The sequence below is a fragment of the Bombina bombina genome, chromosome 7, assembly GCF_027579735.1.
Source record: "Bombina bombina isolate aBomBom1 chromosome 7, aBomBom1.pri, whole genome shotgun sequence".
In the NCBI taxonomy this organism is placed as follows: Eukaryota; Metazoa; Chordata; class Amphibia; order Anura; family Bombinatoridae; genus Bombina; species Bombina bombina.
Window position 1 is genome coordinate 118,792,103 of NC_069505.1, and position 20,195 is coordinate 118,812,297.

At 35.5% G+C, this 20,195-nt stretch overlaps 1 protein-coding gene across 1 annotated transcript in view; it reads right to left on the reverse strand.

The window, feature by feature from the left end:
- The window catches only part of NUP160 (nucleoporin 160), a gene marked incomplete in the record, with an annotated part of 310,239 nt that extends 290,485 nt beyond the window's left edge, over window positions 1-19,754 (reverse strand). The window contains 9 exon segments of the mRNA XM_053689299.1: window positions 7,960-8,063; window positions 8,584-8,661; window positions 10,026-10,184; window positions 10,654-10,768; window positions 11,376-11,454; window positions 11,547-11,769; window positions 13,770-13,980; window positions 15,053-15,161; window positions 19,589-19,754. Coding sequence (XP_053545274.1) covers window positions 7,960-8,063; window positions 8,584-8,661; window positions 10,026-10,184; window positions 10,654-10,768; window positions 11,376-11,454; window positions 11,547-11,769; window positions 13,770-13,980; window positions 15,053-15,161; window positions 19,589-19,685 — 1,175 coding nt within the window.
- Window positions 19,755-20,195: the final 441 nt, after the last annotated feature.

Here is a 20,195-nt window from a genome sequence, read left to right on the forward strand (position 1 = left end):
CATCAACAAAGGAATCTGGAAATAATTGTGCTTTATACAAAAAAATCATAACCACCATAAGAAAAGGGTGGGCCTCATGGACTCTTGCCAATATGAAAGAAATTAATTTATCATGTAAGTTCTTACATAAATTATGTTTTCTTTCATGTAATTGGCAAGAGTCCATGAGCTAGTGACGTATGGGATATCAAATACCCAAGATGTGAAACTCCAGAGAAGAATCACTAGAGAGGGAGGGATAAAAAATAAACAGCCATATGCTGAAAAATTAATCCACAACCCAAATTATTCTCATAATGAAAAGAAAAACTTAAAACATCAGCAGAAGAATCAAACTGAAACAGCTGCCTGAAGAACTTTTCTACCAAAAACTGCTTTTGAAGAAGCAAATACATCAAAACGGTAGAATTTAGTAAAATGTATGCAAAGAGGACCAAGTTGCTGCTATGCAAATCTGATCAACTGAAGCTTCATTCTTAAAAGCCCACGAAGTGGAGACTGATCTAGTAGAATAAGCTGTAATTCTCTGAGGTGGGGCCTGACCCGACTCTAAATAAGCTTGATGAATCAAAAGCTTTAACCAAGAAGCCAAGGAAAGAGCAGAAGCCTTCTGACCTTTCCTAGAACCAGAAAATATAACAAATAGACTAGAAGTCTTTCTGAAATCTTTAGTAGCTTCAGCATAATATTTCAAAGCTCTCACCACATCCAAAGAATGTAAGGATTTTTCCAAAGAATTCTTAGGATTAGGACACAAGGAATGAACAACAATTTCTCTACTAATGTTGTTAGAATTCACCACCTTAGGTAAGAATTTAAATGAAGTCCGCAAAACTGCCTCATCCTGATGAAAAAACAGAAAAGGAGATTCACAAGAAAGAGCAGATAGCTCAGAAACTCTTCTAGCAGAAGAGATAGCCAAAAGGAACAACACTTTCCAAGAAAGTAGTTTAATGTCCAAAGAATGCATATACTCAAATGGAGGAGCCTGTAACGCCCTCAAAACCAAATTAAGACTCCAAGGAGGAGAAATTGATTTAATTACAGGCTTAATACGAACTAAAGCCTGAACAAAAAAGTGAATATCAGGAAGAGTAGCAATCTTTCTGTGAAATAAAACAGAAAGAGCAGAGATTTGTCCCTTCAAAGTACTTGCAGACAAACCTTTATCCAAACCATCCTGAAGAAACTGTAAAATTCTAGGAATTCTAAAAGAATGCCAAGAGAATTTATGAGTATTACACCATGAAATTTAAGTCTTCCAAACTCGATAATAAATCTTCCTAGAGACAATTTCCATACCTTCAAATTTAATGATTTGAGATACTGATGGAAAAATGGACCTTGAGACAGTAGGTCCGGCCTTAACGGAAGTGGCCAAGTTTGGCAACTGGACATCCGAACAAGATCCGCATACCAAAACCTGTGGGGCCATGCTGGAGCCACCAGCAACACAAATGATTGTTCCATGATGATTTTGGAGATCACTCTTGGAAGAAGAACTAGAGGCGGGAAGATATAAGCAGGTTGATAACCCCAAGGAAGTGTCAGCGCATCCACTGCTTCCGCCTGAGAATCCCTGGACCTGGACAGGTATCTGGGAAGTTTTTTGTTTAGATGAAAAGCCATCAGATCTATTTCTGGAAGACCCAACAACTGAACAATCTGAGAAAAACCATCTGGATGGAGAGACCATTCCCCTGGATGTAAAGTCTGACGACTAAGATAATCCGCCTCCCAATTGTCTACACCTGGGATATGAACTGCAGAAATTAGACACAAGCTGGATTCCGCCCAAACAAGTATCCGAGATACTTCTTTCATAGCTTGGGGACTGTAAGTCCCACCCTGATAATTGACATATGCCAACGTTGTGATATTGTCCGTCTGAAAACAAATGAACGGTTCTCTCTTCAACAGAGGCCAAAACTGAAGAGCTCTGAGAATTGCACAGAGTTCTAAAATATTGATTGGTAATCTCGCTTCTTGAGATTTCCAAACCCCTTGTGCTGTCAGAGATCCCCAGACCGCTCCCCAACCTGAAATACTCGCATCTGTTGTGATCACAGTCCAGGTTGGCCGAACAAGAGAGGCCCCATGAACTAAATGCTGGTGATTTAACCACCACGTCAGAGAGTGTCGAACATTGGGATTTAAGGATATTAATTGTGATATCTTTGTATAATCCCAGCACCATTGATTCAGCATACAAAGCTGGAGAGGTCTCATGTGAAAACGAGCAAAAGGAATCGCGTCCGATGCTGCAGTCATGAGGCCTAAAACTTCCATGCACATAGCCACTGAAGGGAATGACTGAGACTGAAGGTGCCGACATGCTGCAACCAATTTCAAACGTCTCTTGTCTGTTAGAGACAGAGTCATGAATACTGAATCTATCTGGAAACCTAAAAAAGGTGACCCTTGTCTGAGGAATCAAGAAACTTTTTAGTACATTGATCCTCCAACCACGTTTTCGAAGAAACAACACTAGTTGATTGATTTGTGTGAGATTCTGCAGAACGTAAAGACTGAGCTAGTACCAAGATATCGTCCAAATAAGAAAACACCGCAATACCCTGTTCTCCGATTACAGAGAGGGCGGCTCCCAGAACCTTTAAAAAAAGATTCTTGGAGCGGTTGCTAGGCCAAATGGAAGAGCAACAAATTGGTAATGCTTGTCTAGAAAAAAGAATCTCAGGAACTGATAATGTTCTGGATGAATCGGAATATGAAGGTAAGCATCCTGCAAGTCTATTGTAGACATATAAATGTCCTTGCTGAACAAAAGGCAGAATAGTCCTTATAGTCACCATCTTGAAAGTTGGTACTTTTTACATAATTCAAAATTTTCAGATCCAGAACAGGTCTGAATGAATTTTCTTTCTTTGGGACAATGAATAGATTTGAATAAAAACCCAGACCTTGTTCCTGAAAAGGAACTTGCATGATTACCCCTGAAACCTCCAGGTCTGAAACACACTTCAGGAAAGCCTGAGCTTTTACTGGATTTACTGGGATGCGCGAGAGAAAACAAAAAAAAATCTTCTCACAGGAGGTCTTACTCTGAATCCTATTCGGTACCCCTGAGAGACAATGCTATGAATCCATTGATTTTTGACAGAATTTGCCCAAACGAACAATGCTATATAAGTCAGAATCCAATTCTTGTTGTGCTAAATTCTCCAACCAAAAAGTTGAAGCAGCTGCAACATCAGCCAAAGAAATTGCAGGCCTAAGAAGATGACCTGAATATAGATAAGATTCAAAACAGAGGTAAGCGCGGTGTAGCTGCATCCGGAACCGGCAAATGTAGAATGAATTGAAATCCTCCAATGAGTAACGCTGAAAGAGTGCCGTAGCCTGCGATATGACTCAGGATCGCCCAGATTAATCAAACAAGGAGAGAGAGCGGCAGGCACTGCAAAAACCAGGCGGGCTCACATTAAAGTTGAAAAACTGAAAAAAACTTTAATGAAAGTAATCTCAAAAATTAACATACAAGGCAAGACACAAGTACAGGGGGGGAAGAAAAAGAGTGTCAAGAAAGGCCTGACGCGTTTCGCGCCCCCTATGATTAAGCGCCACTAGGGGGCACGAAACGCGTCAGGCCTTTCTTGACACTCTTTTTCTTCCCCCCCTGTACTTGTGTCTTGCCTTGTATGTTAATTTTTGAGATTACTTTCATTAAAGTTTTTTCCGTTTTTCAACTTTAATGTGAGCCCGCCTGGTTTTTGCAGTGCCTGCCGCTCTCTCTCCTTGTTTGATAGATAAGATTCAAGCTTTCTATCTAAAGGATCCTTAAAGGAAGTACTATCTTCCATAGGAATAGTGGTTCGTTTAGCAAGAGTAGAAATAGCCCCATCAACTTTGGGGATGTTTTCCCAAAACTCTATTGAAATTGCTGGTAAAGGATACAATTTTTTAAACCTTGCAGAAGGATTAAAAGGAGTACCCGGGTTATACCATTCCTTAGAAATCATATCAGAAATAGCATCAGGAATAGGAAAAACCTCTGGAGTAACCATAGAAGGTTTAAAAACAGAATTTAAACGTTTACTGGTTTTAATATCAAGAGGACTAGCTTCCTCAATATCCAAAGTAATTAACACTTCTTTAACAAAGAACGCATATACTCCATTTTAAATAAATAAATAAGTAGATTGGTCAGTGTCAATATCTGAGGAAGGATCTTCTGAATCAGATGGATCCTCATCAGAGGTGGATAATTCATTATGTTGTTGGTCATTTGAAATTTCATCAACTTTATGAGAAGTTTTAAAAGACCTCTTACACTTAGAAGGCGGAAATGCAGACAAATCCTTCTGAATAGAATCAGTAACAATTTTTTAAAATTCATAGGCATATCATGTACATTAGAAGTTGAAGGAACTGCAACCGGCAATGTACTATTACTGATGGACACACTATCTGCATGTAAAAATGTATCATGGCAACTAATACAAATGACATTAGGAGATATAATCTCCACAATTTTACAACAAATGCACTTAGCTTTGGTAGAACCGATGTCAGGCAGCAAAGTTCCAACAGATACTTCTGAGGCAGGATCAGATTGAGACATCTTGCAAAATGTAAAAGAAAAAAAAACATATAAAGCAAAATTATCAATTTCCTTATATAACAGTTTCAGGAATGGGAAAAAATGCAAATAGCATAGCCCTCTGATACAGAAAAAAGGCAAGAGGCAAACAGCAATGGGGCAAATAAATAATGAAAAAAATTTGGCGCCAAGTATGAAGCACAACGTAACTTAAAATTTTTTTGCCGCCAACCATGTCCGGAAATGACACACTCACGTCACTAACCCTGTGTGAAACCTCTGCGTCAATTACGACGCAGGAAATGACGAACTTGCGCCAACGAACATGCCTTTCACGCCAAAAAAAATTTGCGACAAGAATGACGCAATAAAGTGTAGCATTTGGCGCACCCGCGAATCAGCCCGCAATTTGAAACAAAGTAGTCCATTGAAAAAAAGACTAAACCCCAGGTAAGAAAAAAATATTTCTTAATATTAACTTTCCCCAAATATGAAACTGACAATCTGCAAAAGGAAATACATGAACCTGACTCATAGCAAATATAAGTACAATACATATATCTAGAACTTTATATTAATGTATAAAGTGCCAAAACCATAGCTGAGGTGTCTTAATAAAAACATACTTACCCAAAGACACCCATCCACATATAGCAGATAGCCAAACCAGTACTGAAGCAGTTATCAGAAGAGGTAATGGTATACGAGAGTATATCGTCGATCTGAAAAGGGAGGTAGGAGATGAATCTCTACGACCGATAACAGAGAACCTATGAAATAGACCCCGTTAGGGAAATCATTGTATTCAATAAGAGATACTCCCTTCACGTCCCTCTGACATTCGCTGTACTCTGAGAGGAATCAGGCTTCAAAATGCTGAGAAGCGCATGTCAACGTAGAAATCTTAGCACAAACTTACTTCACCACCCCCATAGGAGGCAAAGTTTGTAAAATTGAATTGTGGGTGTGGTGAGGGGTGTATTTATAGGCATTTTGAGGTTTGGGAAACTTTGCTCATCCTGGTAGGATTGTATATCCCATACGTCACTAGCTCATGGACTCTTGCCAATTACATGAAAGAAAGAGCAAAGGTCAATGTAAAAAATTAGACAAAGAGCAGACAATTGTAATCCAGCACTCAGGATATTAAAGGGACAGTCTACACCAGATTTTTTTATTGCTTACAAACCCCATTCCCCAGTTTTGCATAAACCAACATAGCTATATGAATATACTTTTTACTTCTGTGATTACCTTGTTTCTAAGCCTCTACAGACTGCACACTTATTTCAGTTCTTTTGACAAACTTGCATTTTAGCCAATCAGTGCTGACTCCTAGGTAACTCCTCAGACGTGAGCACAATGTTATCTAATATGGCACACATGAACTAACGCCATCTAGTCGTGGAAAAAAATCAAAATGCATTCAGGAGGTCTCCAAGGTCTACGAAATTAGCATATGAGCCTGTCTAGGTTAAGCTTTCAACTTAGAATGCCAAGAGAATAAAGCAAAATTGATAATAAAAGTAAATTGGAAAGTTGTTTCAAATTACATGACCTATCTGAATCACGAATGTTTATTTTTGACTAGACTGTCCCTTTAACTACAATTCACACCACTGGGGGGGTCAATGCTATGAACCCCAACAAAATGACAGATTTAAACATGTCCAAATGGATAAAAAAAAAAAAAAAAAAAGTAGATTTATATATTATTGGACATTTATGCTTAAATAAATCTGCTATTTCATACTACCACATTTGGACTTGTCTAAAAAGAGCGGACAAGAACCAGATGGTAAATTAAAGCACTTCAGTGGACCATGATTATTTAAAAAAAAAAAATTACAAGCAAACTTTAAATTAATATTAGTATACCCACAACCAAGCACACAATTTTTTTACTTTTCAGAAATTTGTGTAAAATGTTGTTACACTTGGTTACCATAGAGATTTTTTCCATTAAGTATATAAATGTTAAGTTGGGAATGGAGAGTCCTTGGAAAGTACATAATACCCAGTATCTTCACAAGGGAATTTATTCTGTAAGTAATGGAGAGTTTTATTTTTTCCTTAACCCTTTAAAGGACCAATGACAGTATTATTCCGTCATGGTTGTACGTGCCATAAGGACCCATGACAGAATAATTCCGTCATGCACTAAAATTAGCCCCAGATCGCAGCTGGAATGGCGATCGCAGGGTTAATGCTGTTGCTGGCTGCCTCAGTGTCTGAGGCAGACTACCAATAGCAAATCACGATGTCCCAGCCCATGTGATTGCTGTTACAACCACTCACAGCAGTCACAATGTATCTGGTACATCAGTTCCTCCTCCTTCCACCTCTGTTGGGTTTGTGAAGTGGAGAGAGAAGGATCGATACATTGTGTGCTGTGAGTTTCCTCAAAGGTTCTAATTATATATATATATATATATATATATATATATATATATATATATATATATATATATATATATATATATATATATATATATATATATATACATATATATATACACACATACACACACACACACACATACACAGGTAGCCCTCAGTTTACGCCGAGGTTAGGTTACAGAAGAAATGGTTGTAAATCGAAACTGTTGTAAATTGAAACCCAGCTTATAATGTAAGTCAATGGGAAGTGAGGGAGATAGGTTCCAGGCCCCTCTCAAAATTGTCATAAGTAACACCTAATACATTATTTTAAAGCTTTGAAATGAAGACTTTAAATGCTAAACAGCATTATAAAACTAATAAAATAATCACACAACACAGAATATATAATTAAACTAAGTTAAATGAACAAAAACATTTGCTAAACAGCATTATAAACCTAATAAAATAATCACACAACACAGACTTCACTTGCATTTTTCTGCAAACAGTTCTTTCTATGCATTCCAATCTGGACTGATTTATAGACAGGAAGATCTTGTTCCTTTGAAATCTGCTCGATAGCACAGGTCTAGTTAAACTGATTAATTTCAGCTTGCTTGGCTTTGCTGCAACACAAGCGGACAGCTCCACCTACTAGCTATTTTAATAAATGCACTGCTTCTCAATAGCAGTCACATGACTGGAAAAAAAGGTTGTTATTCTGAAACGGTGTAAATTGAACCGTTGTAAAACTAGGCCTTTTTGGCATTTAACTGAAAGACATGCATCTGAAGCTTGGTCTTTAAGGGGTTAATAGATGGATGTTTTAGATACTAATCTTCATCAAGCATTTGAGAGAGCAGTGTTTTATTTATACAACATTCTAACTACACTCATTTTACAATGCTGTCCTTGTTATTATACGTATCATTCCCACAGCGATAAATATATTAAAACCTGGGTAATAGCATTGCCAATATCGTAATCTGACTGATTAACATTCACAAAATACTTACTGCTCAAAATTAATGTGCTTCACAATTGTTTGGTTTTCTTCATCAAGCCACAAAGCCCAAATGTCAGTAGATGTTAGAGTAAAAGTAAAATCAACCAAGGTTTCCTAAAAACAAAAAAACAAAAACAAAAAGTTGATAAAAATTGAGAGATAGATTTAGAGTCTGGGGAAAGCTGCTGTAAGGGACAGGAAACCCCCAACATTTTATTTCGCGATTTAGATAAAACATACTATTTTAAACAACTTTCAAATTTACTTCTATTATCAAATTTGCTTCAGTCTGGGTATCCTTTGCCTAAGGAACAGCATTGCACTACTGACAGATGAACACATCTAGTTAGCCAATCACAAAAGACAAATATGTGCAGGCACCAATTAGCAGCAGCTCCCACTAGTGTAGGATATGTGCATTTTTTTTTTAAACAAGGAATATCAAGAGATCAAAGCACATTTGAAAATAGAAGTGAATTTAAATGTGTCTTAAAATGATATGCTCTGTCTAATTCATGCAAGTTTAAATTTTGACTTTCTTCTCCCTTTAAATTGTTTATGCGAAAATGGAAGTAGGCAACTAAATGTCACAAGCCTGTGCGGAAACTGGAGTGACTGAACATCTTATCCTTACCTGATTTGTGAATAACGAAGAAACATGGTCCAAACTGTAACGGTTGCTTTCCGCGCACACCAGTTGGAACACACAGAACTACAATGGAGACACAATTTTCTAAATCAATGAGAACATTGAGATCAGTTTAGAAAAGGTCTCTAAATCAGTACTATTTATTTTATAATGAGCCATATATTTGCTGACCTATATTACCAAGGGTTAGATGCATTGAAAAGCAAAATATTCATAAAAAAATAAATAAATCTGTAAATATTTTAGGAACAAACAAGTCTTATCACCATATATGAAACCCCTTTACGGCAGATTTAACAACCATGACAGCACATCAAGCTTCATCAAGCCTTTAACAGTTTAAGGTCTTGCAACATCTAATTTAAATAGAAAAGATAGAACTGACTTTTTAATCTCTTTCTGTATCCCATCAGCTTACATTATCTCTGATGACATGTATAGGGGTCAGGAAAGCAGTGTGTTGCATCTTTATGATCTTCACCCCAGTCTGACTTTATGAAGTTCTTATTTTCAGAGATTAAGAGCTAGTATTACATTGTAAGAGCTCTCTAGCTCTAGCCTTGGTCAAGCCCTGAGTAAAATATGTGCTTTTCCCCAAACAAAGTTAGTAATACTCTACCCCATAAATCCAATCTCCCTTAAAAGTTCCACGATACAGTTGTTACAGCTTTGTATGAGATAGAGAGATGGATTATATATACGTACATGTGTGTGCGCACATATATATATATATATATATATACATACATATATACACACACACACACACACATATACACTATATAGCAGGTTTTCAGCAACATCTAGATTAACAAAAAGGTAATTTAGTTCTTCATGTTAATTACTTATACCACCCACTTAAATCATCATTGTTGTGGTGCAGCTACTACATAGTCCTTTATATTAACTTTGGCGATAAAATATCAGATATTTCTCTTATTTTTGCAATGCTACTTTTGGCATTTTTCTGTTAATATGCTACAAAGGCACCAAGGCCATCAGTTTCCTATTTGTGGGGTTGAGATCCTTTATTTTCCCCCTCTTCTGTACAACTATATAACCAATACACTCCATCAGTACTGGTTCTAAATGAGCCATTGTTATTGGTGTCTGATTATTAGGACGTTATGGTCCTATAGTGAACCCTTTGCTTTGCCCCTTAAAATACCCCCCTATTATAGCCTTATTTAAGGTAGCCCAAGAGTAGCCACTACTTATTCTGAGATAACCATTTTATTTTGCATTTTATTATATTTTTGGGGTTAATTACGTATAGGCGCTTAAAAAATTATATATATTTACTGATACTGTCAATTACATGTGCAGTATTATCTTGCACCATCATTTATTTTCCTACATATTTCAACCTGTACCCATTTGTTGTACTTTGATATAAACCTTAATAAAAATCATATAAAAAAAATTACCTGTCCTTGTCTGGGTGTGTACAAATATACTCCAAGATAAAGTCCTATTGAAGTAGAGAAGGCAAGTCTCAGTTTGTGCCCAGTCCCGGGAGTTTGACGCAGATCCTTACTAACCGGTACAAACTCCAACATATCAGCTACCATGAGACACATCTGGTCCTAGAATTCACCAAATATAAAAGTCAATGAAACGAAAAAAAAGGAAAAAAAAAAAACACAAAATGAAAAAGCACAGCAGAGATGTTCAAGAACCAAAAAAAAAAAAAAAACCTGGAGGAGGGAGGACCAAACGTTCAATAAGTCTCTGCTCTTATTTATTGTATTGAATCTAAATTTAGACTTTTTCTTGGCATTATATTTTTTGCTGTCACGTGAGAAAATAACGAGGTGGATGCATTTTCCAAACTCTCTCTAGAATCAATGTTTTTTTAAAAATGCATTTGTGAATGCCAACATTGGATTTAAGGCTTTCGCTTTACGCATTTATTGAAAGTGTTAATTCTCATAAGCCATTTTTAGAACTCAGAGTGATAAACAATTTTCTAACATGTCGATGAACAATAGTCACCAAAACAGAGAAAAAAAACAGTATATGATAAAAATGAAACTGCATGACACAGGGTCTTACCTTGTATGACCACATACGGAGTTTATGATCCTGACACAGTGCAAAGAGAAAAGCGTCATGCTCAAGACAATGAACTGCAAGGCTGACAGGCAGATGTGCCGGTCCCTGCTCTCCCCTAGACAAAGAATAAATAAGGTTTGCTCAATAGCTGTTGAAGGGGCAAAAAAAAAAACCACAAACAACAACAACAACAACAACACACAACACTACACATTTCTAATAATGTCAAACTACTGCAAAATGTAACACACTAAACCGATATATCCAGGTCAAGCACTAATATTCTGCTCATGCCTGGACTTTCTAAATATAAAATAAAACCAGAATACCAACACCTGGGTAGCGCTTGCTGATTGGTGGCTAAATGTAGCCACCAATCAGCAAGCACTAACCAGGGTTCTGAACCAAAAATGGGCCGGCTTCTAAGCTTACATTCATGCTTTTTCAAACGATACCAAGAAAATTAAGAAAAATTGATAATAGGAGTAAATTAGAAAGTTGCTTAAAAATCACATGCTCTATTTGAATCATGAAACAAAACAAAAAAAAAAAATTGGGTTTCATATCCCTTTAAAAATATTGAGAATCCTTGGGCTCAATTTATTTTAGTCAGGTCATCTCCATTTGTATTTTAAACTATTGGGTTAAAATTATTTTCAAAACTACAAGGAGAAAAATAAAATAAGGGTTAGTCCACAAACAAGAATGAAAGACAAACCAACCAGACAGATGTTGGCATCCAGCCAGTTAGCAGTCGCTGCATTACTGAGGTTTGCTTGAGCTCCACAGTGGTCACCACACCTAGGAAACATTAGCACATGAATTAACAGTAAAAAAGCAGCTGACTTTTCTAAACAGAAAGGTAAAACTTAACCATATAAAAAAAATGTTACCATCAACATCGTAAGGAGGCATTTTGATCACGCAAATACCACCAGATGACGAGGGGAAAGCAAACAGGGCCTCGCCTTCACTGCTTAGCCAGGCTGCTGTGGCTGCAGAGTTCTGGGCTCGACCAGGGATTGCTGGAATCACGTAACTGTTCAATGCATCCCTGTAGCTCAGTTTTCCAATATCAACAAAGATTGATTGCATCTGGCTTTCTGTAATTATTTCCTAAAATTAAAAACAAAACACTTTGCTGAATGCATAACAAGATTAACCCGTTTAGTTTCCACTATATACTTTAATTAGGATAATATTTAACATTGGCGCTACGGAATTTGGCGGCGCTATACAAATAAATGATAATAACATTGACATCTCCATCTTACATTGCAGCTCACCAACACACTCAGGTAGGGAAAACGTTATCAAGTGAAAAGGAGATTGTATATATCCAAAACTAACAAATATTTTCTTATATAGATCATTTAAAATGAGTCTTTCGAGACTCCCGTTAAAGACTAAAAACAATGGATAAAAATTAAAACCGCTAACCAGAGACAAGTCACAAATGTAGACAGCATGCAAATCCCACCACATGGTATATTGACACAAAGCATTTTAAAATCCAGCCTCAAACCTTTAAGAGTCCAGGCAACAAAACGTTAGGAACCAGAGCTAAACTTCTATGCATCATGGTTCCCTGGCACCCAGGATTTGTCAAGCTCTGATCTATAGTATACAATAAAAGCTACCTTTTCCATTTAGCGAGTACAATAAGTTTATACAGAGAATTTCAAATTTTGTACAAACATTTGCAAAAGGGTTAAAAACAAAGTTGTGCATCCAATATAGATTTTATATTTTAAGTTTCTATGGGAATAGGGCCCTCAATTCCTCCTGTATTTGTCTGAAAAATGTTGTCTTATATTGTATAGTTTCACTGTTGTACTTTTATCTTCGTACCCATGGACAGCGCTGTGGAATCTGTTGGCGCTTTATAAATAATATCTTCATGTCATTACACATTATGATACAGTCAGTGATAAAACCCAAAATTGTTCTTTCATGATTTAGATATATTATACAATTTTAAACAACTTTCCAATGTACTTAATTTGTCTCATTCTCTTGTTATTCTTTGTTGAAAAGCATCTCTCGATAGGCTCAGAAGCTGTGAGCTAGCTACTGATTGGTGGCTGGACATATATGCCTCTTGTGATTGGCTTACCAATGTGTTCAGCTAGTTCCCAGTAGTGCATTGCTGCTTCTTCGAGAAAGCATTACAATATGAAGCAAAATTGATAAAAGAAGTAAATTGGAAAGTTGTTTACATTTGTATGCTCTATCTAAATCATGAAAGAAAATGTTTGTGTTAATGTCCCTTTAAGCCATAGGATTTCCATTTAAATTTTGAATTATTATTATGAAACTCAACTTGGTAAAAGCTAATTAGTTTGAAAGATACATTACTGGGTTGAAAATGAACCTATATTTGCTAGAGAATGACATTTCTCTACAATTTATGCTAAAAACCTGTTTATATTTGGTTAGTTACTGTGCCAAGGAGAATATGCTAGCAGTATATCAATACATCATGACAACAAGCACTAACTTTTCTGTCTGAATAGTAACAATGGTATTAAAGAGACATTGTACACTAGATTTTTCTTTGCATAAATGTTTTGAAGATCCATTTATATAGCCTATCTGGGAGTGTTTTTGTAACAATGTATAGTGATGCTTGTTTTATTAATAACATTGCGCTGGACTCCTAACTAAGCCCCAAAGTTTTAGATGTACCGATGTCTATATATGCAAGCTTGCTCCTGTTTGTCTAATGGGTCTTTTCATATGCAGGGAAGGTGTGTGTGTCCCAGCCTAACCTCATCAACAGTGCTAAACTGGGAGCTTCTAAGTAAGTTTTTAAAAAAGGTTTTATACTGGATTTTTGTATCCGTATCTGTGCATATTCATTTCTATAGTAGTGTCTTTTACATGCAGTTATATGAAAATTGGTGTATACTGTCCCTTTAATCTGAGCAACAACTATTAGGAACATATGTATTTTTAAAACCTATATTTTTACTTTTACTTTTCGTTATTTTATATATATCCAAATGTGGCTGTTCTTATTTTAAACACAATATAAAAGCCTATAATCATAAAAATAATTTGGTAACAATAGGAAACCATGACAAAGACTGAATATTGAAAATATGGCTACTTACACTCCTGTACAATCGAGAGGGATGTGGAAGGACCAGCCTGTGGACAGTCTGATTTGTAACTATTAAAATGATTACGTTGTTCTGTGTTTCACAAACGTGAACGCCTCCAGGTAAGATGATGCAGTTGGTTATTACAAGGCGAACAGCGTTATTCAGCAGATTAACATCCAGAGAATGTTCCACCAACTCCAAGGTGTCAGCATGTGTAGTCCTTAAAAATGCAATATACTATAAGAATGCTATGTCTTTTTTGTTTTTAATTGAAAAACACACAATAGTTAATCTGAACGAATTAATCACAGAAGCTATAAGACCTTGTGAAAAAATAAATAATAATAATAATAATAATAATAATAATAATAATAATAATAATAATAATATATACACACATATATATACAGTGTATATATATATATATATATATATACACATATATATATATATATATATATATATATATATATATATATATATATATATATATATATATATATATACACACATATACACATATACATACACACAAAATTTCTCTCTTTACGTTAGCAAAGGATGCTCAAAGTAAGATAAAAAAAAAATAGAACCTCAACTAAAACTAAATCAGGAACTATCAAGAGCAGTTTTTTCTTAAAGTTAAAATATGGGGTAACATTTGAGGTTTGACTACAACAAAAGTAGGATACAAACAATGATAAATTCCATGCAGATTTGAAGAGTTCCTTTTAATTCAGTGTTGATACAAAACAGAATATGTTTTCCAACAATTATCTACACAAATAAAAATTCTACTCATAAATACCGCATGTTAGACAGTCTTCTGCAAGATCTAATGCGCACTGCAACTAGCATGCATTTAATCTTGGCAGTGACAAATAGTTTCCCAGTGAATGACCAAAGTCCCTGTGTGCATAGCCAATATGTAATTCACACAATCACTAGCATGCACTTGATCTTGGCATTGACAAAATGAGCATGCACAGTGTGCTTTGGTCAGTTATTAGCTAGATCTAATGCACTAGATCTTGCTAACAATGTACTGAAATCGCCTGAGCATGCACAGAGTGCTTTAGTCAGTCACTGGCAACATCTCATGTATACAACAGCTAGAATGCAACAGATCTTGACAGTGACAGAATGAAGAAGTTGTATCAAGCACAGAGTGCTTCAGTAAGTCATCAGTAAAGTGTAAGGCACACTATAGCCAACATACTAAGTGTTGCCAGTGCGTAACTAAGTTAATTTACTCTTTTTTAAAAATAAATAACACATTAAATTGCACTCACCAGTGTATGAAGCGGTTCCTCGTAACGGACAGAATATTACTGCTCTCCTTATAGTAGTAGCCGCCTGCACTCTCGTTATACTTTGGGCCTCCAACCAATGGACTGACGTCTGTAGTGAAAAGTATTCTATATTATTCCACATTCTATTATAGAGAAATAGTTAGAACTGTATATATACTGCGACTAACAATATGAAGGGTGGGCACACCTATGCATTCAGAATGTTAATGTGAGGCCCAATTACTATCCCTTTCCTGTCTTTTTCAAAGGGACATTCTAATGAAAAAGAAAGTAATGTAATTTGCTAGCGGGTGTAATGTTTAAATCATAGGCCCTAACTTAATATGTGTTGAACCCATACTGTAAAGCATAAGAGGCGGCCAATTTTTGGTTCAGAACCTGGGTTATGTTTGCTTATTGGTTTGCTAAATGTAGCCACCAATAAGCAAGCGCTATCCAGGGTGCTGAACATATAATGGGCCGGCTCCTAAGCTTTAAATTCCTGCTTTTTAAATAAAGATAGCAAGAGAACGAAGAAAATTGATAATAGGAGTATATTAGAAAGTTGTTTAAAATTGCCTGCTCTATCTGAATTATGAAAGAAAAAAATATGGGTTTAGTATCCCTGTAACTGTGCGTTTAACACTTTGTTTGGAGGTTAAGCACATAGCTTTGTAGCATCGCTACTGATAAAACACAATGTTCTCCCTAGGACCTTTGTAATGGGTGCACCACCCAGATGTTTTTATTGACCACCAGGCTAAAAATGTAGCCAATATTAGGCTAAAATTAGCTAATGTTCAAATGTTTTAAAAAACAAAATATCATTAAAGGGACACTGAACGCACATTTTTTCCTTTTGTGATTCAGATAGAGCATGAAATTTTAATCAACTTTCTAATTTACTCCTATTATTAAATTGTCTTCATTCTCTTGGTATCTTTATTTGAAATGCAAGAATGTACGTTTAGATGCCGGCCCATTTTTGGTAAACAACCTGGGTTGTCCTTGCTGATTGGTGGATAAAATTCATGCACCAATAAAAAAAAATGCTGTCCAGAGTCCTGAACCAAAAAAAATGCTTAGATGCCTTCTTTTTCAAATGAAAATAGCAAGAGAACAAAGAAAAACTGATAATAGGAGTAAATGAGAAAAGTGCATGCTCTATCTGAATAACAAAAGAAAAACATTTGGGTTCAGTGTCCCTTTAAATAAATGTTAAAAATAAATGATGCAGTTTTGTGCTTTGATTAGCAGAAAATGTTAAATTATTTGAATGTATTGTACTGCTTCTGGGTGGACACTAAGCGCCTAATGCTAAAAGGGACCCTTTGCTCTAATAAATTGACCCCTAGCGGTCAGAAAAGTGGATATTCAGAAAGAAAAATTATTATTAAAGCGCCAAAAGGACAAGGCTGGGTCTAAGTGAAATTATATCATTTATTACAATGAATATAGAAAACAGTTAAAATATATCTAGAGTACATAAAAAATATATATACATATATCCTGGATCCAAGATTTACAATAATTAAAACAAAATGTAAAAGCAATCAGTAAAAATAGATGTATCCAAAACTTGATTTTATCAGTAATTCGATTGGTTTGGAAATCTGATATGTTGTGAGTCAATGATACAAGCTATGTATCTTAACAGTGCTTTAAAGCAAATGGATTGAATGTTATTGGATTGAGTGTGGGTGCTCTTATTAACACATCAGTGTGAAATAGTAAAGTGCAAACAAAGGTTAACAAAGAACAGTGTAAAGATCAGTGTAAACCTATGATGTGAACACAACTAGCAATCGTTAAATTGTGTAGTGTTAGTGTACAATGGCAAACTCCAAAAAAAACATATAAAAAATATAATTTAGAATATAAAAATATAAAAATATAAAAATCCAAAAAAAAGGTCCAAAAAAGTCCTGAAACAAAGTGAACAGTCAAACAACAGTGGAGAATGTCAGATGTGAAAAATTAAAAATGAAAAATGAATAAATGTACTTGTTTGTCCCAAACAGATGTAGTGGTATTCCTCCCAGTGTTTTTTCTCCCAAGTGTTAGATGTAGATAAGACTCCTAAGTGATGACCCAATCGGTCAGTCAGTGATCTGCCATATTGATCCTTTCTGTCAAAGATACAAGAACAATAATAGTGCAGACGTTTTACAAAATAGCTCCCTATCAGAGTATCACTTACCAGTCGACGCGTTTCGGTCAGGCATTGACCTTTATCAAGACTGGTTTTAGCTAATTTTTTGCTAAAGAAGCAAAAAATTAGCTAAAACCAGTCTTGATAAAGGTCAATGCCTGACCGAAACGCGTCGACTGGTAAGTGATACTCTGATAGGGAGCTATTTTGTAAAACGTCTGCACTATTATTGTTCTTGTATCTTTGACAGAAAGGATCAATATGGCAGATCACTGACTGACCGATTGGGTCATCACTTAGGAGTCTTATCTACATCTAACACTTGGGAGAAAAAACACTGGGAGGAATACCACTACATCTGTTTGGGACAAACAAGTACATTTATTCATTTTTCATTTTTAATTTTTCACATCTGACATTCTCCACTGTTGTTTGACTGTTCACTTTGTTTCAGGACTTTTTTGGACCTTTTTTTTTGGATTTTTATATTTTTATATTTTTATATTCTAAATTATATTTTTTATATGTTTTTTTTGGAGTTTGCCATTGTACACTAACACTACACAATTTAACGATTGCTAGTTGTGTTCACATCATAGGTTTACACTGATCTTTACACTGTTCTTTGTTAACCTTTGTTTGCACTTTACTATTTCACACTGATGTGTTAATAAGAGCACCCACACTCAATCCAATAACATTCAATCCATTTGCTTTAAAGCACTGTTAAGATACATAGCTTGTATCATTGACTCACAACATATCAGATTTCCAAACCAATCGAATTACTGATAAAATCAAGTTTTGGATACATCTATTTTTACTGATTGCTTTTACATTTTGTTTTAATTATTGTAAATCTTGGATCCAGGATATATGTATATATATTTTTTATGTACTCTAGATATATTTTAACTGTTTTCTATATTCATTGTAATAAATGATATAATTTCACTTAGACCCAGCCTTGTCCTTTTGGCGCTTTAATAATAATTTTTCTTTCTGTATTGTACTGCTCCCATATGGCTAGCTTATAATGCACCCCAGCTGGCAAAATGTTCTGTTTACAACACTGGAATACCACGCTCTAAGGAATTGTATATGTATAATGGCCCTTCACAACAGGCTAGAACACAAAGTAAGCACAAATTAACAAAAGTGATCAATAAACAAAGCTTAGAGGAAACCGGTGGTGTAAAAAACTAATGAAAGCTTGTATATGGTTTACAAATAAGGAATTTACAGAAGCAAATATTACATAAAAAGTAGTGAATAGAAGTTGCATTCATATAGCATATAGTTTCTGATTCAGTGTATTTATCAAATTAACATTGTTCTCTTGCTATCTTTTGTTGAAGAGCATACCAAGGTGGGCTTAGGAGCATGCACATCCTGAGCACTATATGGCAGCAGTGTTTAACATTGTTACAAACACTGCTGCCATAGGTTGTATGCAAGAGGATATCAAGAGAATAACACATTTGAGCATGAACGTAAATAGGAAAGCTTTATTTTATGGATTTGTTTTCCTTTTTAAAACTGCATGCTCTATTCAAACCATGTTTAAAGGGACACTAAACCCAAAATATTTATTTCATGATTCGGATAGATAATACAATTTTAAACAACATTTCAATTTACTTCTATTATCTAATTTGCTTCATTCCTTAGATATCCTTTGCTGAAGAAATAGCAATGCACATGGGTGAGCCAATCAAACGAGGCATCTATGTTCAGCCACCAATCAGCAGCTACTAAGCCTATCTAGATATGCTTTCCAGCAAAGGATATCAAGAGAATGAAGCAAAATAGATAATAGAAGTAAATTAGAAAGTTGTTTAAAATTGCATGCTCTTTCTAAATCATGAAAGAAAAAAAATTGTATTTCATGTCCCTTTAATGATTGTTTTGATTTTTTTATTTAAAAGTTTTACTATTGACTTTCATGTCACTTTTTTTCAACAGTATTTTTTACACCCAGTCATTAAAAGGAATAAGCTTTAAAAAAAAATACTCTAAAAGAGCAGAAGAGGTGTGTGATACATCAGATTTTTTTTTTTTTTTAATATCAATTTAAAAAAAAAAAACAGACAGTGCAATGCTGAATAAACTTCACATTCTCATTTAGCAATTAGGTCACCTGCACTAAAAAAGCTGCAAGAGTAATTCCCATTAGCCAATAAACAAGAATACTGCGGTACACATCATGCTATTTATCTGAAACGTATAAACACTTCTCATTCATATACATTATTTTTGTCATCTTATGCTCCATTACAAAAGCTATCACATTATCCGCAGTAACAACAGTGCCATTTGCTGGGAAGGCCCTGAGTGCCCTCAGACAGCTTATAAAGTCTTGCACCCCAATGACAGCTTAGTACCGGGGCGGAAGGTGACATCACGGAACTTCCTTCTAATTTCACGCTCAACCCCACTCAGCTCGGTGAAGCTCCGTTCCAGCACCCCGGGCGCCGCCATGTTTCCTTTTAGGGGAACCGCGCTCCAAAGCTAGAATAGGACCTCATGCATTGCCGCCCAGCGCTTCACTTGAATATGACATCGGAACGTCACTTCCGTATTACGTAAATCGTCCATGGTTGAAAAGGCAAAGCTCAAAAATCCTTGAATACATTAGACAGCAATAGCCACATAACCACGAAATACCGCCATTTTTGGTACTGGCAGTTCTTCCATAATCTGAACAATGCTGTTTGATATTTAAAGGGACATCAAATTCAAACAATTTCATTAATGTTTAGAATAGAACACACAATTTTAAACAACTTTACAATTTATTTTGAATATCAAATTTTCCTTGTTTTCTTGTTGTCCTGTGTTAAAGAATCAGTAAGATAAATTCAGGAGTGTGCACGTGCCTGCAGCAGTTTTGCAACAATTTTATATTTCCTGTCATTTAGTGCTCCACACATGTGCACGCTACCTATCTAGATAGCTCTTCAACATAGAATAACATGAGCACAAAGCAAA